General features: G+C 49.9%; 1 protein-coding gene across 6 annotated transcripts in view; it reads right to left on the bottom strand.

Annotated features, from left to right (window-relative positions):
* Positions 1-819: 819 nt before the first annotated feature.
* PTK2B (protein tyrosine kinase 2 beta) overlaps positions 820-24,122 on the bottom strand; it is a 128,947-nt gene continuing 105,644 nt past the window's right edge. For 4 of the 6 annotated variants that reach the window (XM_066278563.1, XM_066278566.1, XM_066278567.1 and 1 more), the window contains exons 17-31: positions 23,813-23,913; positions 22,527-22,642; positions 20,071-20,171; positions 19,809-19,898; positions 18,722-18,926; positions 15,089-15,197; positions 13,813-13,881; positions 12,239-12,364; positions 7,532-7,678; positions 7,274-7,309; positions 6,861-6,885; positions 5,173-5,219; positions 3,902-4,039; positions 3,563-3,643; positions 820-1,904 (exon numbers count right to left, since the gene is read on the bottom strand). In XM_066278563.1, coding sequence (XP_066134660.1) covers positions 1,689-1,904; positions 3,563-3,643; positions 3,902-4,039; positions 5,173-5,219; positions 6,861-6,885; positions 7,274-7,309; positions 7,532-7,678; positions 12,239-12,364; positions 13,813-13,881; positions 15,089-15,197; positions 18,722-18,926; positions 19,809-19,898; positions 20,071-20,171; positions 22,527-22,642; positions 23,813-23,913 — 1,607 coding nt within the window. In that variant the 3' untranslated portion in view covers positions 820-1,688. The remainder of the gene's footprint in view (positions 1,905-3,562; positions 3,644-3,901; positions 4,040-5,172; positions 5,220-6,860; positions 6,886-7,273; positions 7,310-7,531; positions 7,679-12,238; positions 12,365-13,812; positions 13,882-15,088; positions 15,198-18,721; positions 18,927-19,808; positions 19,899-20,070; positions 20,172-22,526; positions 22,643-23,812; positions 23,914-24,122) is intronic. The other 2 variants (XM_066278568.1, XM_066278569.1) reach the window with 2 other exon arrangements.

Genomic DNA, 24,122 nt, shown 5'->3' with positions numbered 1-24,122 from the left:
AACCTTGGGATTTAGCAATCCACAACCCTCAGCTGCAGTGGGAGCCGAGAGGAATCCCAGCTGCAGTCCAGGCCTCACCCCTGCCCTGTCTAGTCCCACTTCCCCAGGATGGGACTCCAGCAGCTAAAAGATGTGGGCACTGGGTTCTTGGGTCAGTGTGGGGTCCCAGACAGGGAGCCAAGCAGGGCGAGCTTCCAGTTTCCTTTGGTCTTTGGGGTCCTCCCCTTCCTCCACTTGCCTCTCCCTGACAGCCCAGCCCCAGCCTCTGCTCCTCAGTTCTCTCCCAAGACCCCCAACTCAGTGGGTCATTCTGGCTTCTATGCACACAGTCCCCAGCCTCCCTCCTGGATCTCCCAGCATGGACCTCCTGGTGCAGCGATATTCCCTTATGTTAGTCCATCTCCCACCATTTTGCATGTGAGTAAAGAGGTTAAATAAAATTAAAATGGAAGCTATTGTTCATTTAACTGCGGGACCCCTTGGAACATCCCCAGGACCACCGAGCTTCCCCTAGAGCCCTGGTCGTTTGGATGCCAGCCAGGAGAGGGCCATCCCACTGACATCCTTCCTGTGGCTGTGTAGGGAGCTGCCCTAAGTCCCCACTGGAAAATGTCCTTTTAGTCAGGTGCAGGGGCAAAGGGTGTAGGGCTCATATCTGACCCCACTGCCTGGGCATCACTGGGCACCCCTGGAGTGAGCCCAAGCATCAGCCCTTGATCTATGCCCAACTGAGCACAGCAAATTCTTCCAGAATTGGGCTTGAGGTCAATGTCTCCCCACTAACAGCAGATCAAATAAACAAAGCAACCAAACCACAAAGCAAATAGTACAATTTTAATTCATCCACAAGTCCAACAGAAAGAATGTAAAGAGAGTTCATCACAAACACAAGAGAGAAGGAGGGAGGAACTGATGAGAAAGGGGGAAAGAAAGAGAGGAGGAGTGAGAAAAGGGGAAAGAAGGAGGAGGGGGAAAAATAAGGAAAGAAGGAGAAAAGTGGGCAAGAGGAAGAAAGCGATTGTGGCCCAAGCACTTGCTTGGCCTGGACTCCCCTCCTCCTCGACATTTGGCGTGTTGACAACACAGCGTCCTGTGCCCAGTCTCCCAATAGCTTGTTGCTGGACTGTGTCCCAGGTCCCCTCTCCATGGGGCACATGGCTGTCAGTCCAGACCAAACTCACATTAAATAAATTTCAATATACACTGTACAAGAAAGCCAGGTCCATCCCTCATCTCCCCAACCATCCACCCTGCAAAAGAAAGCCCCTCTCCCGCCCCTCTGCAGCGGGGGACTTCCATGGACAGAAGAGGAAGAGGAAATAGCTTGGTTCCCAAACGGCCTGCTATGTCCATGCACAAAGCCAACATGGCCACGAGGCTCATCAGTGTGACCCCTCCAACGAGCCAGGCAGGCCCGAGGAGGGAGTAGCAGCTGTGCTCCCTCTGAGCCCTCTTGGTCACCCCCTGGATTCTACAGCCCTGGGTCCCCTCTGTCCAGCTGCAGCCTGAGCAGCACAGTCTGGGGGGTCCGGGTGGGGAGAGAGGTCGTGCAAAGTGGCAAGAGAAGGACTCCCCTCGGCCTTCCCCCTGAGAAGACCCACATGACTGAAGGCAAGGCAGGGCCGGGAACAAGGGAGGCACACAACAGGCAGGGGCAGAAGACACAGGCAGGTGGCGCCCACCCTCCGTCACTCTGCAGGTGGGTGAGCCAGGTTGGCCAGAACCTTGGCCTGGTCCACGGCGTCAAGCAGGTTCTTGGCGTCCACGGCCAGAGTGTGGGAGGCCGTGAGCATCTGCCGCTTGCACTCCTCGCTTAGAGAGGTCACGGCGTTTTGCTGAGCCAGCCGCATCTTATTGATGAGCTCGGCCAGGTCCTTGTTGAGCAGTTTCTGGGTGCCTTCAATCTGTAGGAAGAGTGCACAGGAAAGATCGGGAGCCTAAGCCACCAAGTGTCCAGTTCAGTGTTGGCTGAGGTAGTCAGAAGTTCTCTGGGGGGGCAAGTCAGACCCAAGCCGGGTTGAGTCCAAGATCCTGTACAGGCTGGAGCCAAGTCACCAAGGACAGACATTGTTGACATCCCAGCCCCCAGCCCCCGCTGTGCCAGCCCAGCCTGATCTAACCCACAGGCCTCCCTTTTTCATGACATCTTGTGCTGGCTCAACTTTTGAGTGGGTAGTCGGGGATCAAGTGCATTAATTCATTTGTTAGCTGTCCGCCATCAAATCAAGAGCCTGGGACTGTGGTGCGAGCTGTAGGGTTTTGTTTACTGCCATAGGCCTGGTGCTTAGCACACGTTGAGCACACACTTGGTGCTCAAGTATTGATCAGGTGAAATGAATGATCGGACCACCATGACCAGGGCGAGATGCTCTCCTGTCAGACAGGACAGCCCGACCGGGGGCTCCTCTGTTGGCTGCTGCCGCCACCCAGAAGGAGGCTGGGAACCCCCGTCTCCCGTGCACTGCCCTCTTGAGTAGTCACAGACTGGGGATTTGGGGGGTACCTGTGCCCCGTCACCGATCACAGGGAGATGCCACATCAAACTGCGGCCGGGAGGGGCTCTGGGGCTCTGCAGGGGCTACATCTGGTTTCCAGCCAGACAACCAGCAAATGTGCAGAGGCTTTAGACGAGTTTCCTACCACTGCGGTGACAGACTACCACACATGCAGTGGCTTAAAACACCACAGTTCTACCCTCTTGCGGTTCTGGAGGTCAGAAGTCTGGAATGGGCCCGATGGGGTTAAAGTCAAGGTGACGGCTGGGCTGGGCTCTGCCTGCAGACTCTAGGGAAAGTCTGTCCCTGCTATTTTCAGCTTCTAAAGGTGACTGCCTTCCTTGGCTTGTGGCTCCCTCCAGCCCAATTTGAAATTATTTCAACCTCTGTTTCTCTGAATCTTACAAGAACTCTGCTTCTGCCCGCCACTTATAAGGACCCCTGTGATTACATTGGACCCACTGGGGTAATCCAGTGCAATCTCCCCATCCCAAGATCCTCAATCACATCAGCCAGGATCCTTTTGCCACATAAGGTAACACAGTCACAGTTCTGGGGACTCGCACAAGGACCTCTCTGAGGAGCCGGTATTCTGCCCGACACAGGCACCAGCTCAAGAGACAGCATGAAGACTCCTATTTTAGTTTTCGGTGATTGTTTGTTTCTCACTTCAATAAAGAGCATTAGATTGAATGGTCAACGAAAGAAACCTCAACTTCTAGTTCCATAACACACTCACCTTAACTTTAGAATGGAGGGTAGCTAAAGGGTCCCAGGAGGGGCAAAAGGGAAGGTACATCCTCCTCTGCATATTCTCACACACCTCACGGCCAGTGTCTGAGACCTAACCTGGGAAACTGGCCCTAGGAAGCTAGTCAGCTACTTAGGAGCCAACACAGTCCCCTTGTGATGCCTGCTCAGACATGATGTGTAGGACCACCTGCTGCAGGCTCAGCAGGCAGAAATGAGACCTCCCAGGTGACCCTCACGAGCCTCCTGTGGGAAACACAGCGCGCAGGTGCAGGTGAAGGGGAGCCAGCAACACTGTCTGAGATGAGGCCACTCACCTCTGTCCGTGAAGACAATGGCAAGGAAGGCAGGATACTGTCCACGCTCCCGATGAGCTTCCGCAGGGTCAGGCCCACATTCTGGGAGAGAAAGGGCAGGATGACTGTCCCCTTTTGCTTCCTGAGAAAGCTATGTTTCCCTCGGAAAGAGCGTGCCTGGTCGGTGTCTGCCTTCTGAGGCTCCCCAGGGCTGAATGCCCTTCGCCCACTTTGCTCTCCTGGGCGCCTTCCTAGGAAAGGCAGCTGCTGGGCAGACTGGGAGCTCAGCCCCGCCCCTCTCACTCAGGGCGGGGAGGAGCAGCCACCAGCTCCCCTGTCCCGGTGCCGCTCCCCGCTCACCTTCACCACCACCACGTAGGCCTCGGGGGGCAGCTGGCACAGCTCGTTCTTTAGGTCCAGCACAGCCTTCACAAGCTCCATGACATTGAGGTACACCATGTCGTCCGTCCGATCCAGGTTGGCTGTGGGCTGGATGGACTGGTGGGGAGTGTCTCAAGTCAGAGGAACGCCACCACTCTTTCCCGGGTAGGCACTAGACATGCCAACATGGCCACCAGCCCATTGGAGAAGACTCTCCTCCAAAATAACTCTTCCCTGTCCTGGGGGTGCACCCCTCCCTTCCCTCCCAGGGCAGTGTCTCTCACATGAGAATCTTCCAGGAGCCTTAAAGAATATTAGTGGCTAGTCTGACCAGGAGGTGGCGGAGTAGATAGAGCATCATATTGAGATGCAGAGGACTCAGGTTCAATACCCTGAGGTCACCAGCTTGAGCATGGGATCATCCATCCGGCTTGAGCATGGGCTCACCAGCTTGAGTGTGGGATCATAGACATGATCCCATGCTCACTGGCTTGAGCCCAAAGGTCACTGGTACGAAGCCTAAGGTTGCTGGCTTGAGCCCAAGGTCGCTGGCTTGAGCAAGGGGTCGTTTGCTCTGCTGTAGCCCCATGGTCAAGGCACATATGAAAAAGCAATCAAAGAACAACTAAGATGCCGCAACGAAGAATTGATGCTTCTCGTCTCTCTCCCTTCCTGTCTGTCTGTCCCTATCTGTCCCTCTCTCTGACTCTCTCTGTCATAAAAAAAAAAAGAGAAAATAAAAAAAAAGAATATTAGTGGCTGGTTTCACACCAGACCAGCTGGACCATCACCTGGCCATGGAGGCCAGGCAGTGTTCAAAGCTCCATGGGTGATTCAAATGGACAATCAAGGCTGAGAACCACTGCTCCAGAGTGAGGAACACAGCACTCTCCAGGCTGCCACAGGGACCTGGTGGGTGCTGAAGGCAGAGGGGCACACTCAAGAGAGGGAGGCTCCTTCCTCTTGCTCCTAGGGCAGGACCAATGAGCTTTCCTTCAGGTTGGGGAGGAGGCACGGGAGACAAGAGACCAGTCTTCCCGTTGCTTTTCCATGGATTAGCTGTATGGCCTTAGACTAGGCACTAACCTTCTCTGGGCCTCGGCTCTATCATGAGGAGACTGGACGAGATTATTTCTGAGGGCCTCTAAAATGAGAACTTGAGACTATCAGGTGAAATGAAGTCCATAGTCTTCAGTCTCATGGACCCCTGATTCGAATTCATTACCAGCTTCGGCAGAGCCAACACATACCTGTGCACCCAGCCGCGGCGGCTTCTGCGGTGGGCCCGTGAACTCTGCTGCGAAAGGGGGGAGAGGGAGTGAGAGAAGCTCCCAGCACCCTGGTCCTTCCCTTTGTACTTGCTGATAACCAAGCAAATCCGCGGTACTAGTACCAGGAGACCCGGAGAAATGAAACCTATTTCCAGAAGATGGCAGAGAAAATAACTACCTTGGCCCTCCCAGAGTCAGAAGTGCTGCTGCCCACTGTATAGAAAGAAAAAGCCAAAGTCACAGAACAGATGGATGGAGTGAGGGCAGAGGGTGTTCCAGCCCCTGCAAGCCTGTGCGAGCCCCGAGGAATAGCACACACTCTGGCCTTCACAATCACAAGGAACAAGCTTCACTGTGAAAGCAGCAGGTGCTGCAGAGTCCCCAGCCTGGTGCTGCAGCAGCTACAGGGTAGACTTGTGAGAATTCCCCAGTGGTCTGCTTTGAACATTCAGGGAGTCGAGGAAGTGAAACAGCAGAGGAGCCACACTATTCATACCCCACTTTGATAAGCAAAGACACACTCAGCCCCAGGGAGCTGCTAGAAGAAGGCTCAGCCCCCAGTGGAAGCCACAAGACCTGGTTCCACTCTCACCTCTGTCACCAAAAGACTGTGTGACCCAGGACAGCCCACTTACACTCTCTGTGCCTTAATTTTCATCTGTCAAATAAGGGAGTTAGTTGCTCAGAAGGGTCCTTGGAGCCAGACTGCCTGGGCTCAAATCTGAGCTCTGCTAGTTACCTGCTGTGTGACTTTGGATAATTTACTTAATTTTCCTGTGCCTTGGTTTCATGACCTTTGTAAGATGGGCGTAAAAATAAATTGTCTTATCTCATCGAGTTGCTGTGAGATTAAATAAGTTGACATCAGTAAGCAACTTAGACCTGTGTTTGGCTTGTGTTAAGTTCCCTGTGACTGTTGTCATCATCATAACTGTCACTGTCATCCTACCGCCATAGGCCCCACACATCTAGGATGATGAGGATGAGCCTGTGTACTGCTGGCTCTCCCCCCTCCTTCAGAAGAGGCCTTTGGAGGGACCCTGAGGGTTTGACATACTGCTGGCTCTCCCCCCTCCTTCAGAAGAGGCCTTTGGAGGGACCCTGAGGGTTTGACATACTGCTGGCTCTCCCCCCTCCTTCAGAAGAGGCCTTTGGAGGGACCCTGAGGGTTTGACATACTGCTGGCTCTCCCCCTTCCTTCAGAAGAGGCCTTTGGAGGGACCCTGAGGGTATGGCCACTGGCTTCCTCCATTCCACCCCTCAGGCCGCGAGAAGATGAGCATCAGCGGGAGAGGCCAGTGGAACTACCCTATCTTCCTCCACAGGGAGCCTCCAGCAGAGTGGAGGGGGAAGGAAAAGAGTATCACCACCTCCTCACAATCAATGCAAGAGGGCCATCAAGTGGGAAGAGCACAGAGGACCCTGGGACAGAGATAGAGACCGAGAAAAGGCACCGAGCAGGAAGCGCATGGGGCAACAGACGGAGTGGAAGAGCAGAGGCGAATTCCAAGACCAAACCTCTCTAACACAAGTAAAAACTAGGCAGACATTTCTTATAGCTCCAAGTGCACTCCACTGTGCTCTGCAGTGGGCAATGAGCAAGGACGATGGCTCAACACAGATGCCCAGTGGAAACTCCCACCAGGAGGATGGGCATGAATACTTACTGTAGCCAGCCTCCTTCTCTGGGGTCTGGAAGGAAGGAAAGAGAACACATCACTAATGTGGCTCTGGAGACAACCCACTTCCCCTCTGACCTGTTCCCCACCCCCTCCATGATGCATTTAGATGTTTAGAGTTGATAGGTATGGTGCGGAGGGGTCTCTGGGGAGCTCCTGCACAAAAGCTCAAAAGCTACCTGTTACTTCATTCTTCCTTTCTAAGAATCTGAGGGGAATGGGCAGAAGAAGGAAGTGCTATGGTGTAGAGTGAGAACTCAAGCAAGGGGCCCCTGGCTTGCTCCCACAGAGGAAGCAGAAAGGAAGAGATGTGCGGGCCTAGGGGCTAGAGCTGGGTCCTGCTGTCTGTGAGGACTTCCCAGGCCTTCCCTCTAAGGCAGAGACATCTACTGGTGACTTACCAGTGGGGACTTGTCATTCATGTAAACCATGGGGTCCTGCAGACGAAGAAACCAAGGCAACAGACTTAGAATTCCAGAACTAGAAACCCCAAGAATGAATGGAGAACATTCATTTTGGTCACTTGGGGAGGCAGAGGAGGACACAAAATGGCATGATGGCATGCACATAGCTCCCACGCAAGTACTTTTATCAAACTGCCTGCAGCAGCATGGCTGAGAATGGTGGCCCGTCCTGCCCATGGCTCAGCAGCTGCTCACCAAGGATTTCTCCTCCTGCCTCAGCCACTGGTAATCTTCCACCATCTGCTTTTGCTGCTTGTCCAGGATCTGCCGCATCTTGACCCTCTCAGCCTCCCATAGCTGCTGGGCCTCTTCTCGGCTGCTGGGTTGGATGAAATCCTCTTCCTGGGAGGACAGCAGGGAGAGAGGAGAGGACACAATGAGCCTAGTTCCCAGACACCAAGGAGGAATAGCCCTCTGAAGAGCCTTGTGGCAACCACAAGACTTAGCCTCGCCAGCTGCTTTGGTTCTTGTTGGTTTATTTGTTTGTTTGTTTGTTTTGTAACATTGTTCTTAAATCCACAGCCATATATACAGACAGTTATTATTGGGTCCATCAGCCCCAAGCACATGCCTGTGTTGCAATGGAATGCCAAACCCAGAACACGGTGTTTAACATGCATTGTATTCAAGTGATTACATGATCTGTTAACACAATTTTATTTTCAAATCACTGCCCTAATGTTATTTTCTCAGCTGGTATTTGTCATGGTTGCTGTCACTTAATAAACTTCGAAGTGCCGAGCCAGCCCTCTGGAAAGCAGTGGCCACTTCTCTCCACCTCAGCACCAGGGTGGCAGGTCTGGGATCGAGGAGCCTGGTGCTGCCTGTGGCCCCACAGTGGGCGGGGCCTGAGAGAGGGAGCAGGAGTGTGCACCCACTGATGGTGCCTTTTTATTAAAACATACTCTTTATCAAGATAGTAACTTGGGTTGTTTACCCAAAGTTTAAAAGGAATGCATAAGAGATAAAATGAAGAACAAAATTTAAAGAAACATACATGTATACACATGCAATACATGCTCCCTCTCCTAGCTTATTAATCCCACCCTTGTTTTGATTCATTTTGGTGACTTTGGACCTATTCATAGTTTTAGCTGCTGTTCCCCAAGCAGAAGGTATTGCGTGTTTTCTTATTCTTTGCTTTACTCTCGATCTTCCCCAGGGTTCATTTATACAATTATCTGCTCAATCTCTTCAAATGTTTTGCTTTCTTTTTCTTCTGCTGCACACCTGTACCTGGACTCCTGGACTCGTTTGTGTTGCTGGGATTTTGTTGTGTTTTTTTTGAACTGTGTAAAGGCCAGGATGGCCTTTGCTAGGGGCAGGACCTCCCCATGACATCCAGGCCACCAGGCCCTTCAGATTCTTTTCTTTGAAGTGGCCAGTTTACAAACAAGTTAATTGCATAAAATGCTAAAAATCGTTCTGTCTACTTTAGCAAGCCATAATCTCTGTCAAACCTCAGAAAATATTTTCTCCACTTAAAATCTCTAAAATAGTGGTTTTCGAGCTTTTTACACTTGGGGCCCAGTGAAAATAGGAGAATTATTTTGGGGACCGCCAAGGCAGAAATCACCCTGAGCATAAGCAAATTCAACTAAGATCATTGGGTCTGTAACCTTCATACAACATCAGGGTGGAACTCTTTTGTGGACCCGCACGAAATTTCTGGCGAACTGATCTGTGAGCCAGTAGTTGAAAAACACTGCTCTAAATAAAACATCCCAATACAACACGGATCATTCTATTGGGACATTTCTCCTAGTGCTCATTCCGCTCCAACGACTGCTCTAAATTTTTAACTATTTTTCTTCCCTCGACTTAGGTTTCTTGGTGAAATACTCTTTGTTCATTACTCTCTCTATTCAACAACTACTGAGTAAGAAACTACTGTGTGTCAAGCATAGGGTTCGGTGCTGGGGGGCAGCGATGGTATAGTAAGCAATGCCTCTGTTCTCGTGGGGCTGTGTAAGCAATAGCTAGACCAGATTTCTCAGGCTTAACATTATTTACATTTGGAGCCAGATAATTCTTTACTGGGGGAACATTTCCTGTATGTGGTAGGATGTGTAGCTGCAACTATACCTACTAGCTGCCTACAGCACCTCCCTGGCTGTAACAAAAACAGGCCTCCAGGCATCACCAAATATGGCAAAATCAGCCTCAGTTAAGAGCTACTCAGTTAGATCTTATTAAAAAAAATACATTTTAGAACATAAGAGTATTTTATAATCATAGAGTTAACAAAAATAAATGCAAATTTATTTCACAGGTGACAATGTTCCAAAATGGAAGAATTTTAAGGTTATTTATACCCCAGTCAACACCTGCAAACACAATGGTGCGGCTGCCCAGGCTACTGACAAGTAGTGACAAGCAGGACCCAAGTGTCAGACATTTTGAATATAAAGTTAGGAATCTTCAGGTATAAAAAAAATGTGTGAGGAAGGCTAGATTTAAAAGTGGAAGGAGGAATTACCAGAGTCAAGAAAATATGATGTAATTTTTTAAGTGCTAAAAGAAGATTCCTACCACTCAAATGTCTGTTATGCCCCAGGCCTCATCAGCATCTTACAGAATATTTTAAGGTGCATTTGAAGACTTATTCTTATGTCTTTCAATTTTACAATCAAATTCAAGGAGAAAATAAAATTTTTAAAAATTGAATTTCTTTAGGGCTCACTTGTCTGAAATGTAGCTCAGACATTCTTATCAGGTAATAAATACTTTATTGGTCACTCTTAAAAGGGATCAGGTCTTTGTGGTATTTTAAAATGACTCCGCAAGCTGTGACCAGTCCAGAATTTGTCTACCCACCCCCTCAGCCTTATTTCCACACTTACATGCAACCTTGGGCTTCAAGCCAGATACCTTTGGGATCAAGTCAGCGATCATGGGATTATTTCCATGATCTCATGCTCAAGCCAGCGACCCTGTGTTCAAGCCAGATGAGCCCCCGTGCTCAAGCCGGAGACCTCAGGGTTTTCGAACCTGGGATCTCAGCATCCCAGATTGACTATCTACTGAGCCACCACCTGGGCATGCTCTTCCTGTCCAGATCTTACACATTCTTCCAGGTCCAGCTGACGAAAGGAAGCTGGAAGGAGTTGTTCTCCTCTCTGAACTTTCACTGCACTCTGGCTGTACCTCTGTGTGCCACTCACAGCTTTCTGGCTGGCATTACAACTAGGTGTGCACTTGGCCTGTTTCATCAGGCCAACTGTAAGCTCACTGAAGGTGGAAGCGCCAGGCTCTCCCTTCAGCACCCAGGACAGCTCCAAGCAAAGCAGTCCTGCCAACGGTACGGTTTATTGAATCTTACTATTATTTTAAACCTTGGTTGTGAGATTGCTGCCCTCCTGACTCAGCCATGGCATCCCACGGGTTCTCAGATGAGTCAGTCCGGAAGAAAATTGTTTTTACGGAAAAACCATCTCCTGTTTTTGTTCAATGCTTTCAAATGCTTTGCAGGGAGCCTATTATACCTTTTCAGCCTGCTACCTGGAAGAGGCTTTATCCATGTTTCTGAGGTAAAACATAAAATGGAGTTTATATTTTTAACCTTTTTTGGTTTATTTTAAGAAATGTTCATTATGTTCTTTTAGGCAGACTTTCCTTATGAAAAGTACCTCTAAACCCCTGAAACAAAAGGTCTTTTTTCCTACTGCACAGCCTGTCTTTGTGGAATTGAACAGAGTCCTTACAATGAAGCAGGGATTAGACAAAGGCAATGCCACCCTTCACACATGCAAAATAGCTTCTTTCTAAAAAGGTCACATTGTAAAACAAAACTCACTAAAACTCAATCACGAATAAAGAGTCAAGGGCAGGAGGGTGGAGGAACTGAACGTTGCCTAAATTATAGTGCTTGCTTCAAAATGTTGTTTTATTATTGCTAAGTGTATGCTAAGATATAAATTGTTTAAATTATTAACCGGGAAATTTATTCCACAATACATCTTGATGCCTAGAATGCTAAGCTATATTACTCATTTTAAAACTTCAAAAAATTAAGAATAATGGCACAGATTATATTAACATAAGCACTTTCCTACCTTTTTCTAAATCTATTGGAATAATTAGGCCGATTTTCCAAAACTCTTTACAGTCCTATATACTGATCATGAGATACATGCATGTATACAGAGTCAGAGCTAAAATAATAAGGGCTTTAGTCTCCTTTGTCACATAGTAAGACTCAGATTAGTAAAATATATTAAATGTTCATGAACCACAGGGGCTATTTGTACTGAAGGATAAAATGGGTGGGGACAAGTGACAAGTAGGCAAACAAAGGTGCTATTATTTCTTTTACAAGACTTGATAGTCAGCTGCTAATCCATCTCATCTTGGCAGTCACAACAAAGAGGTGACTGGAAAAGTTGTCTTAGCCCCGTACTAGTCCCCAAGTGCCTTCCCAAACAGCAGTAACCTGTACAAAAGCAGCTGGAACAGAAGCCACAAGGAAGCCTTTTCTTTGACTGAAGAGAGATTAAGTAACAAAAACAAACAGGCAGAAGAGGCAGAGCAAAAACAGATCCTCCAGGCTCATTTATTCTTTGGTACCAACAGGCTTGGTCATCCTCTGCCCACAAGACTCCTCCTGACTACACCCAGGGCTCAAGCAAGGGGTGCGGAATTTGGCATTCTTCGCCACGGCACCAGAGTGTAGACGGGGCGGGTCAGGTCCAGCTGGCGTCCTCAGGACCAGAGCCTGACTAGGTCCCCAGCCTCTGATGTATTCACAAAGGAGGGTCACAGACCCTCTCAGTGGCCTGACTGGTACATGGACGCATAGAAGTTACCTCCTGAGTCTATAGCGGGGGTTTGCAATGTCCCAGGTACCCCCCTCCATCAGCCTTCTCGGTCCGGGCCGCGACCCAGCATGCAGAGCCCTCTTACCCGCATGCTGTGGCGCTTGAAGACATTGTGCCGGTGGAGAGGCGGGGTGTGCAGCGAGTTTACGGGAGATGGGTACTCCATAGGGCTGGTGAGCGTAGGGGAGCTGGCACACAGACCCTCGGGGACCTATTCAGGAGAAGCAAAAAAGCACCAGGCACAGGGACAAGGCAAGAAGGTAGACAATTAGCTGCTACAAACTAAGCACAAACAAACGATACATGAGCACCAGGAGGAGAAACAGAACTTGCTTTTCAGGATCGAATAAAAACAAAATGTAATATGGGCATTTCACTGGCCCTGTTGGAAAGACATGGCAGAGCAAGACACACAGCTCTGGGCAAGGAGTCGGCACTGCCACTGTGACCTCTCATTCATCTGATGGCCCTCCCTTGATGTTCTATGAATGATGGGTCTACTATTACTGACCTATTGAGTATACCAGGGGTCCCCAAACTATGGCCCGCGGGCTGCATGCGGCCCCCAGAGGCCATTTATCTGGCCCCCACCGCACTTCCGGAAGGGGCACCTCTTTCATTGGTGGTCAGTGAGAGCACATTGACCATCTCATTAGCCAAAAGTAGGCCCATAGTTCCCATTGAAATACTGGTCAGTTTGTTGATTTAAATTTACTTGTTCTTTATTTTAAATATTGTATTTGTTCCCGGTTTTTTGTTTTGTTTTGTTTTTTACTTTAAAATAAGATATGCGGTGTGCATAGGGATTTGTTCATAGTTTTTTTTATAGTCCGGCCCTCCAACGGTCTGAAGGACAGTGAACTGACCCCATGTGTAAAAAGTTTGGGGACCCCTGGAGTATACGCTTCCTCCATCAGGACTCTTCAGAAAAGAGTTATAGCTCATAATCATGTTACAAACTGACAGAATTAGCACACAGATGTGTATGTGTGTATTTAACCACCATCTTAAGCATCACAAAAGGTATGTTTCCTTTCAGTGACATTACTTCTATCTTCTGTCTCAAGATATTTTCTTCAAATGAAGAGGATATATGTTCATTTCTGTTGGGCTTGTTTTGGCCCTGGGTAGTGACTCTGAGCTGAGGGACGTAAGAGAAGAAGAAAGAGAGGTCCGGGCTCCCTGTGACTGGGACGCAAGAGAGAGACACAGGACAGAGACACTGTGAAGACCCCCAGTTGGTAATGACAAAGGTGAGAGGGAAGCTCAGACAGAACCCTTCTCTCTCTTCTCAGCCACCTACGTCCAGGGAGCCACTCTTTCGGGGGGGGGGGGGGTGGGGATAAACTGTCTCCAAATGCCTGAGATTCCTTCTCAGAAGGCTCTGCTCAGGGTAGGAGGCCACGGAGATTTTGGACATGAAGAGGTAGCTGTGGGCAGACACACGCAGCAGCGAACACCATGGATAGACGGGCTGGGCTTAAGGCACATCTTAGCTGAGCACAGCCTAGTGAGTTGCATTTTGATTCTTTTGATCTCTGAGTTCAAATTCTTTTCTTGGTACCAAAGTAGGCCGTCTCCTATACCTGAGCAGCTGATTGCTGCTCCTCAAAGGCATGAGAATGGCCCTGAACTTTCCCAGCCCCTGGTTTTGTTTACCTGGAATTGCAGCTTGGGAGCCAGGAGGTTGGTCTGCGGAGGAGGCGGTCTGTACTTGGGTCGGCTGGGCTAGAGAGGGAACACAGGGGTAAGTCAGTTCCCGTCTCTCTCAGGTCAGAGAGAGGGCAGGCTTGTTCGGAATGAAAAAGATGAGGGATGAAGTCATCACTGCATCCCCTTATTGAGTACCCATTACAGGCTGAGGGCTGGGAAGGTACAAAGAGGCCAGCCTCTCTGTCCTCCTCGGGGCCATCACTAATCAGAAGGGTTGCTGGTCCGCATGTGTATCTTCTTTGGATGTGGTAGCACCTCCTAAACAGCAGTCTAGAACCACAGACACCGAGAGGTAGGTCACAGAGGGCTCAGGCACTTACAGAAGACTGAGGAGAGCCCTGACTCAGGGGAGGGGCAAGACACACCAGGCAGGGTGGACACTGACCACAACCCTGGACCAGAAGGGCTTTGTTAAGGACTGAATATTTGTGTCCGCACCAAATCCATATGTTGAAATCCTATCCCCCAGTGTGATGGTATTTGAAGGCTTGACCTCTGGGAGGTAAGGGTTAGATGAGGTCATGAGGGTAGGGCCCCTGTGGTGGGATTAGCATCCTTATAATACTAAGAAGAGACAACAGAGCTGTCACTTTCTCCACACTGTGAAGATACAGTGAGAATATGGCTGCCTGCAAGACAGGAAGAGTCCTCACCAGATACTGGATCGGCCGGAAATTTGATCTTGCACTTCCCAGCCTCCACAAAATGCCTGTTGTTTAAGCTGCCTGGTCCATGGCATTTTGTTATAGCAGCCCGAGCTGACGGCCACAGGCACTGTCCTTCACAACCCACCCACCTAACAGCATGGCGGCAGGGCACCGGCTCCTCAGCCCCGAGATGTCACGGAGGATACGGACATGAAGCTTGGGCCTAAGGGGTCCAGGGACACTCCTCATTCATGAAGACCTAATTTGTCCCTAAGAAACACCAGAAAGAAAAGTGCTGGAGCCTCTGGAGGAGAGTGTGTCCAGGTGACTCCCTGCCCAGCTGCCGCACAGGCACAGGCCTCGCTGCTGTCGCAGAATCTCCCTGCCACGGCACCAGGGGGCAAGGGCGGGGCTCAGGGCTGAAGGGCAGCTGGGTTCAGGGGCTGAGAGAATTGTAGGGGTACACCCTGTCTGTGCTGTGAAGGAGGAGTTATATAGTCAGGCCAGGAGTAGGCCAGACCAGGGCCCAGCTCTGCTGTGACTCAGGGGACCAATGAGACCAGGGCTTGGCTTACCTTGGGTGGGGGTTCCTGGTAGGTTACAGGCTCCAAGATTTTGGGAGGTCGATAGCGAGCATTCCTCTCCTGCTCTATAGTGATGTCCTTCTCCATCTGATAAATGTCACTGCCAAGAGGTCAGGTGAAATAAGGAGAGAGAAACAAGGTCAAAATGCTGCTAGGGACTCCTTTCTGCACTCCACCGAAGCCTGGAGAGGCCTGGAGGATGACCACCTGGTCCCGTTTCCATCTCCTCTGCAGAGGGTGCTGGCAAGATCCCTCTGAGACAGGCTGGAGACGGACCCTGAGGTTGCTTCCATGCTAGGGTTGGGAGCATTACAGGAACAGATCCACAGTGGGAAAAAATCCTTGGAGAGACAGTACCAGCCCAACTGAGCAGTGGTGTGTCTCCAGCCCACCTCCTCATGCCTCCTGCCCTCCTGTGCCTGCTATTGCCACTGACCCTCTATGTAGATTTCTGATGTCCCAGCCAATGTCAGGACCAAGGCCTGGGTTCAACATCTCCCATTTTTCATTAGACATTCCATCAGCACATCCTTGGTGTTTGCTAATGAGAAAGAGCTGTAGATCACTCCCACATTAGCTATGTGAATGCTTCTTGCCTTCCACCTCATCCAGTGGTTTCCAACCTGGAAATCACAGACCCTAGAGGATTCTGGGATAATCACAGGGGTCCATGAATCCATCTCTTTACCTGTGCACCATGCATTTTCTTCTTGGTCTACAAAAAATGTATCATGTATGATTGAAATGAATTTCTAGGCTCAAGATGGAGTCGCTCTGGGGTGCCACACCAACAAACAAAAGCTTAGCTAGCTTTTGTGTCTCTCTAAATCAGTGGTAGTCAACCTAGTCCCTACCGCCTACTAGTGGGCATTCCGGTTTTCATGGTGGGCAGTAGCGGAGCAATCAAAGTATAAATAAAAAGATAGATTTAACTATAGTAAGTTGTTTTATAAAGAATTTATTTTGCCAAACAGCGAAAATCCGACATAAAGTACTTGGTAAGTAATTATTATTATATGCTTTAACTTGCTGTAACTCTGCTTTATAAATTTTATAAAGTAAAGTTACTTCCCTACTTTATAAATCACCATTACTGTGGAACCGGTGGGCGGTTAGAAAATTTTACTACTAACAGAGATACAAAAGTGGGCAGTAGGTATAAAAAGGTTGACTATCCCTGTTCTAAATGTTCTGGCTAAACAGAAATGCAGTCTATTGTATTAGTCAGTCCCTAGATGCTAAGGCAACTTTGAGCTCTATACTTACTCCCCTGTTCTTTATTCATTTGCTGCTTTTCTCTTTCTTACTCCTTATCCTTTATCTTATTAAAGCTTCCTGTTTCCATCCCCACTTTGCAATTCTCTGACTCTTGGGAATAGAGACTGCCTGCTTCATGGAGTGTTAAATAACTTTGTATCAACTATATTGTCTTCTTTAATCATTTTTAACAGCACTACTAAATATATAATAGCTGATACTGTGTTTACAGATTTATATGAATTACATTATGTGTCATAAAAAATTCATCATACAGTTTATTACATTTTGTCAATCAACAGATTCTAAAAGAATTACATGGAGAAATTCTCAACCTTTGATATTAAAAGGACCCCTCTCTTATCCCAAAAGATTGGGAAACACTCATTAAATCCTCTTCTAATTCTAATGGAGGACTGCCAGGCTGCAGCTGCAGGGAGGTATCCTGGGGTCATTGACTTCTGTGCGTATCCTTCAGATCACACCAGAATCGGCTCCGAACTCCACCCATGAGCAGGGGCTGGCCCAATGCCTCTGAGGCCGTGCTTCTCAGCCCAGGAGAGACTCCCTGTCACAGTTCCCCATGGTCCTCAAGCCCCAGAATTGATGAAGACCCCACCACCTCGTCACCCCAGAGCTTTCACTCTCTCAAGTCACATCTTTCAAATACTTTTCTCCTGGAACTCTTTGAGTTCCCCAATCTCCCTCATAAGGGACCAACAGATGAGGCTAGAATTGGAAGTGGCAATGAAGGGATAAACAGGGACAGAGCAGCCTTTTAAGCGGGGGGTCTACAAACAGCCTCATTAAACAGCCTTATCGAAACCCAGTGCCTTGGCCTGGCCTTCCCAGCATCCCACAGGTAGTTTCCAGGGGCTATTTTCTTGCCCTAAAGATATGCCAACATGTTGACTACAAGGTTTAAAGTTGCACTATTCAACATTAACTAAGCACTAGATACCCTAAAGGGGTCAGCCAACACCACTCACAGGCCAAGTTTGGCTACCACCTATAATTTTTTTTTAATTTTATTTATTCATTTTTAGAGAGGAGAGAGAGAGAGAGAGAGAGAGAGAGAGAGAGAGAGAGAGAGAAACAGAGAGAGAGAAGGGGGGAGGAGCTGGAAGCATCAACTCCCATATGTGCCTTGACCAGGCAAGCCCAGGGTTTCGAACCGACGACCTGAGCATTTCCAAGTCGACACTTTAGCCACTGTGCCACCACATACCACCTATAATTTGAATGGCCCCAAACTAAGAATGGTTTTTAAATATTTTAATGATTGAAAAAAATTAAAGAAAAAACTATTTTATGACATGTGACGTTTATATGAAATTCACATTTTAGTGTCCACAAATAAAGTTTTATTGAAACCCAGCTACAGCCATTGGTTATATATTGTCCACAGTTTCTTTAGGCTACAAAGCAGGGCTGAGTAGTTTCAGCAGAGACTGCACAGCCTAAAAACTCCAAAACATTTACTCTCTGGTCCTTTGCAGGAAAAGTCTGCTTTAAAAGATGCAAAAAGAAGTCAGACACCCAAGGAGGAGAATGTCAGGCGGCCCACCAAGGAAACAGGGGACCCTCTAAAACAGGGGTCCTCAAACTACAGCCTGCGGGCCGCATGCGGCCCCGAGGCCATTTATCTGGCTCCCGCTGCACTTCTGGAAGGTGCACCTCTTTCATTGGTGGTCAGCGAGAGGAGCATAGTTCCCATTGAAATACTGGTCAGTTTGTTGATTTAAATTTACTTGTTCTTTATTTTAAATATTGTATTTGTTCCCCTTTTGTTTTTTTACTTTAAAATAAGATATGTGCAGTGTGCATAGGGATTTGTTCATAGTTTTTTTTATAGTCTGGCCCTTCAACGGTCTGAGGGACAGTGAACTGGCCCCCTGTGAAAAAAGTTTGGGGACCACTGCTCTAAAATGTACTCCAACAGCACCTTCACCAGGGACCTCCCAGTGCCCGGGGAATGATGGCTCTTGGGCACTGAGAAGGATCCAACCCTCAGGCCACCAATGTTCCATTCAGAAAGTACTGGTGATCCCTGGGTCACTGTCTTCACAGTCAGAACTGACTCTCTTTCCTGCAGTCAAAGGTTCTGTGCTTCTGCTGGGAGGACCGGATAATTCCACTTGGACACATGGCTCTGTGTAGGTCAGAAGGGAGGTCCCAGTGCAAGTCCCAGCCCCCATTGTCACTGCCCTGGGTGAGTCACCGCTCTGAAGCTGATTCTCTCATTCACGAGGTGAGAACAAGGACACCGTGCATCTTGTTTAGGGATGTACATTATAAAGTGCTGTTACAGAGAAGCCCGGCTCCCTCGGGCCCTGGGCCCGCAACCCCACCCTGCTCCATGCTCACCTGAGGCTGCACACAAGCTCGGTGAAGCGGGGCCGCTCACTGGGGTCGTAGTCCCAGCATCGGGTCATCAGGGTGTAGAGAATGGGCGGGCAGAGGTTGGGCTTGGGCAGCCGGTCGCCCTTCTCGAGCACCCCGATGACATCCTTGTTCTCCAGCCAGAAGAAGGGCTGCTTGCCAAAGCTCAGGATCTCCCACATGCACACAGCTGGGAGCAGGAGGACAGGGTTCAGGAGCTGAGAGGGGAGGGTAAGGAATCGCCCCGGGAGAGGCCAGCCCACCCTCTCCAGGAACAACCATAGTGATCTGCTCTTGGTTCCTGCCAGGAGTTCCCGTGTTCCCTCGCCTCCCCTGAGCATCCCTGAGGTCTTGTCCACCATGGTGGTTGCCAAGGGACCAGTCACCTGCATCTGTAAGTGAACTCAGGTCCCTTTCTCTATGTCCCCTCCACATGCAGCTATTAGTGTTCCATGGGGTGGGGTGGGGCAGTCAAAGGCACGTCATTGGGACCACTGGGGCCTTCTCTCAGGAAGGGGTGAAGCCTCCATCAAAAGCTGGGGTTGGAGGCCCATACCTGCTACCTATGTGATCGCAGGGGAAGCCCCTGACTTGCCTGAGCCTCAGCTTCCTTATCTGAAAACGGGGAATTATAATAATGAGATTTTACTGGCCAGCTGTGGAGAATTGAGAGGGGTAATCTCTGGGTTGTGTGCTCTGTAAGAGGCTATCACCTGGTTTCAGCCTTACCCGTTCTTGAACCTCGTTCTCAGAACAAACCCCAGAATCTGCCTCTGAGGATGCCCTCCCCGGTGTCCTCACACTGGTTCTCGGGGCTGGTTGGTGAGTACACACTCATCTCCCGAGCCTCTTCCAGGGAGATGAACCCGCAGTGCCCGGGCCGGTCCTTAGCCCGTATCACCCCAGCTCACCACTTGGCCTCTTGCTTGTGATACTTTTCAGTGGTCACAACAAACTGAACCCGGCAACCCACCAATGGGGGTCCAGACCCATGCTCTCGGCACTTCCTCTCACCTGGTCGTGGAGGCAAGAATTGAAACCCTCATCCACACCCTCCCAAAATTCAACTCACCAAACATCCAGACGTCGCTGGCCGTGGTGAAGCGGCGGAAGTTAATGGACTCAGGCGACATCCATTTGATGGGTAGACGAGTCACAGAGGCTTTGGGTGGGCATAGAGGTTTACAGGAGATATTTAGGGAAGAAAGATCCAGAATTATTAAAAAATATAGCCTATTTTCTGGAAACCCAAGAATGTACAGTCTTTTTGTTTTCCGGGGCCTTGGCTTCAGCGACCCCCCTGGTGCAAAGCCGAGACCGGCTGGCCCCCTCACCTTTGTAATACTCCTCATCCTCAATGTATCGGGAAAGGCCGAAGTCCCCCAGCTTCACACACTCAGGGGAGGCCACCAGGATGTTTCGGACGGCGATGTCCCTGGAAGAAAAATATGAAGACAAGGGTAAGGTGGTTCAGAAGGCTCCAGACAGACAGATGGACAGACGGACAGATGAACAGGGAGACAAAAGAGAGTGCTGGCCAGGGAGCAGGCCTTCAGAGCAGTCAGGCAGTTTCTAGCGGTCAGCCCTTCCCTGACCCACCGAGCCATCTAGTCGAAACCCAGCTCCGGTGAGAGCCGGGGTGGCCCTCCAATTCCCGCCACACGCCAGGCGCTGTGTCACCTCTTCTCACGTCACCCTGGAGCGTTCACTCCCATCATCCTTTCTCACGTTTCTCCAGCGGGAAGCCTGTTTCAGGTTCCCAGGACCTGTTCCCTATGCTCCCCTGCCCTGCTGCCTGAATTGTCCCAGGACCTGTTCCCTATGCTCCCCTGCCCTGCTGCCTGAATTGTCCCAGGACCTGTTCCCTATGCTCCCCTGATGCCTGAATTGTCCCAGGACCTGTTCCCTATGCTCCCCTGCCCTGATGCCTGAATTGTCCCAGGACCTGTTCCCTATGCTCCCCTGCCCTGATGCCTGAATTGTCCCAGGACCTGTTCCCTATGCTCCCCTCCCCTGATGCCTGAATTGTCCCAGGACCTGTTCCCTATGCTCCCCTGATGCCTGAATTGTCCCAGGACCTGTTCCCTATGCTCCCCTGATGCCTGAATTGTCCCAGGACCTGTTCCCTATGCTCCCCTGATGCCTGAATTGTCCCAGGACCTGTTCCCTATGCTCCCCTGCCCTGATGCCTGAATTGTCCCAGGACCTGTTCCCTATGCTCCCCTCCCCTGATGCCTGAATTGTCCCAGGACTTGTTCCCTATGCTCCCCTGATGCCTGAATTGTCCCAGGACCTGTTCCCTATGCTCCCCTGATGCCTGAATTGTCCCAGGACCTGTTCCCTATGCTCCCCTGCCCTGATGCCTGAATTGTCCCAGGACCTGTTCCCTATGCTCCCCTGCCCTGATGCCTGAATTGTCCCAGGACCTGTTCCCTATGCTCCCCTGCCCTGATGCCTGAATTGTCCCTTCTGCCAGGGATGCTGTCACCCTGCTGCTTCTCTAAGAAAGAACCCCAACAGCTTTCCTGGTCACGATTATTCTCTCCTTGTTCTGCAATCCCACGGGATGGTGCAGGCTTTGTCATGGCTCAGAGCAGCAGCGGCTCGGAGCTAACTTCCTCGGAGTGCTAGGACAGTCAGGATCAGCCTCGTGCTCTATGCACCCAGGTCAGGATACAGAGACCCCCAGAGCCCCCCAGCCCCCTGGGCGCACAGGATGAGAACAGCACAGACAGCTGGAAGGACTCGGCCGGCGGGTTGCTGGCAGGAGAGGAGTCAGCCTAACTCCAGAGCTGGGCTCTCACCTCCCAGGGAGCACTCACTGACTCCGACACCATTTACCTTGTGTTCCCGCATCACTTCTAACCCCAAGCTGATTGGTCTGCTTCCCTCTCCCAGGCAGGCTCCCTCCTTGTCATTTGTCTTTATTGAAAAGATGTCACACAAACAAAGGAAACAAATCTATTATCTCACCATCTTCACCCCATGATTATTTCTGTCTCCCATTTCACCCTCCTGCTGGAAGGAAAGCGCCACAAGAAGGGTTTTTGTCTGTTTTGATTATGACTTTGTCCCAGAGCCTAAGACAGCACTTGGAGGCACAGGGCGAGAGTTTCATCACATCCGGTGAGTGAGTGAGTGAGTGAGTGAGTGAGTGAGTGAAGGTGTCTGTCCCCCAACACTGCTTTGCATAATATCACTCACAAGGCCACAGAGTTTGATAGAAAAATTCACCCATACACCTTAGTGCTTTGAGAGCACCTGTTCTGTTTCCTAGGGGACCGTGTCCCCTGTGATAAACCTCCTTTCAAGGAGGGGGAACAAAGCCAGGAAAAGGGGCTGGCTTCACAGACAGAGGGAGGACTGGACTTGGCAGCCCGGGGTGCTGGGCAGTGCCCGCCACTCTGGCTGGAAGGGCCCACACCCCAGGATCTTCCCAGCATTGCCCTAGCTCAGTCCCGCCTGCCTGGGTCTCATGCCACCAAGTGGTCCAGAGGGAGGAGACGAAGTGGGAAGTAACTTTCTAGAATCCACAGAGAAGCAGGTTGGAAAGCACTGAGTTAAAAATCAGATACTCAGGACTTATATCACCCTGAATAACAATGCTGTGAAGTACATGTTCCTATTTCCATTTATCAGATGAAGAAACAGGTTCATAGAAGGTGACCAGGTTGTCACGTTAAACAGGACTGGGGTTTTGACACTGGGCTGTGTGTCAAAACCAACACCCTGCTGTACTCCAGACTCTCCAGGATCAGATTGCAGGAGGGACATCAGCCTATTTATGTACCTGTGGACACAGTTGATGCTCTCCAGGTAGGCCATGGCCTTACAAATCTGCAGCGAGTACAGGACGAGAGTGAGCACCTTCAGGGAGTTCTTGTTTCGCTCCAGGTAGTGGCCCAGCTGCCGGAAGAGGGAAGGTGTCATCAAGACCCAGGAACGGGCTCAGCGTGAGCCAGGGAATCAGAGAGCCAGGTCTCAGGCAGGGGTGGTGCAGAGAGGAGGGCAAACCCAGGTCCCAACAACTTCCCCTGGCAGTGGTGGGATTCAGCTGGTTCACCCGGGTTCAGCAGATCAATACCTAATATTTTGTTGAGTTTGGCGAACAGGTTGTTAAAATGTCACTTGTAATCAGGGTTCTCTCTAAGATGGGCATCTGAGCAGCCACACAATGTGGAAATCACAAATTTACATTCCTTACTCTTTTTTAACGTTTATCTGCACAACAGCATATTCTAAGCACCTGTAATAAGGTTGATTCCACCCACAGGTGAAAAAGAATTGCAAGTGAAGATACCAATCAAGAAGCAACATTTAGCCCTCGCCAGTTGGCTCAGTGGTAGAGCGTTGGCCTGCCATGCAGGAGTCCTGGGTTCAATTCCCGGCCAGGGCACACAGGAGAAGCGCCCATCTGCTTCTCTACCCCTCCCCCTCTCCTTCCTCTCTGTCTCTCTCTTCCCCTCCCACAGCCAAGGCTCCATTGGAGCAAAGTTGGCCCGGGCGCTGAGGATGGCTCCTTGGCCTCTGCCTCAGGCGCTAGAATGGCTCTGGTTGCAACAGAGCAACGCCCCAGATGGGCAGAGCATTGCCCCTGGTGGGCGTGCCGGGTGGATCCCTGTCAGGCGCATGCGGGAGCCTGTCTGACTGCCTCCCCATTTCCAACTTCAGAAAAATACAAGGAAAAAAAAAAAAGAAGCAACATTTAAGGAAATACCTTAAATAACAGTTTTATTTATTTATTTGTCAGGTATTATTGAATATTTTTAATTAATACTTTAAAACTCTTTCTTATAACATAATCTAGTTTTGTGTACCTCTTTTATTGTTCTTAAGTAGTAAATGCATGAAATAATAAACTGCCTTTTGGTATATCTTTTTTTATACTTAAAACAGTCATTAGGGCAGAGAACCAGTTCTTAAATTATTTGAATCCCACCACTGGTCTCTGGGTTGTTTCAGCTGAATGCAGAAGGCAGGAAGCGGGAGTTAAGGGCCCCTTGGAAACGCATGCCACCCTGCTCCGCTGTGGCCAGCTGTCATCACAGGGTTCCTCTATTGCTACCTCCAGCTCACCTCCCCGTAGGAATACAACTCCATTATGATCCAGGTGGGCTCCTCTTCGATGATGCCTATCAGCTTCACAATGTGCGGGTGGTCCAGATTCCTCATGATCACTGAAATTGGAGGTGAGAGGGGTCGGCCGGAGTGGCTCTAAGGGCCAATGTGAGACACAGGCTTTTCCTTCCCAACTGGGAGAAACGAGGAGGGACACCCCTCCTCCCAGGTGGGTCCCAGCTCTGCTCACACTACTTGAATGAATTTTCAAATTCACCCTTGCTGAATTTCATCCCCTCTCTCGTGCTGGAGTTCTGTGTCACCTCGG

This window comes from Saccopteryx bilineata, chromosome 1, assembly GCF_036850765.1.
Source record: "Saccopteryx bilineata isolate mSacBil1 chromosome 1, mSacBil1_pri_phased_curated, whole genome shotgun sequence".
Lineage (NCBI taxonomy): Eukaryota > Metazoa > Chordata > Mammalia > Chiroptera > Emballonuridae > Saccopteryx > Saccopteryx bilineata.
This window is presented reverse-complemented; position numbering and strand designations above follow the sequence as displayed.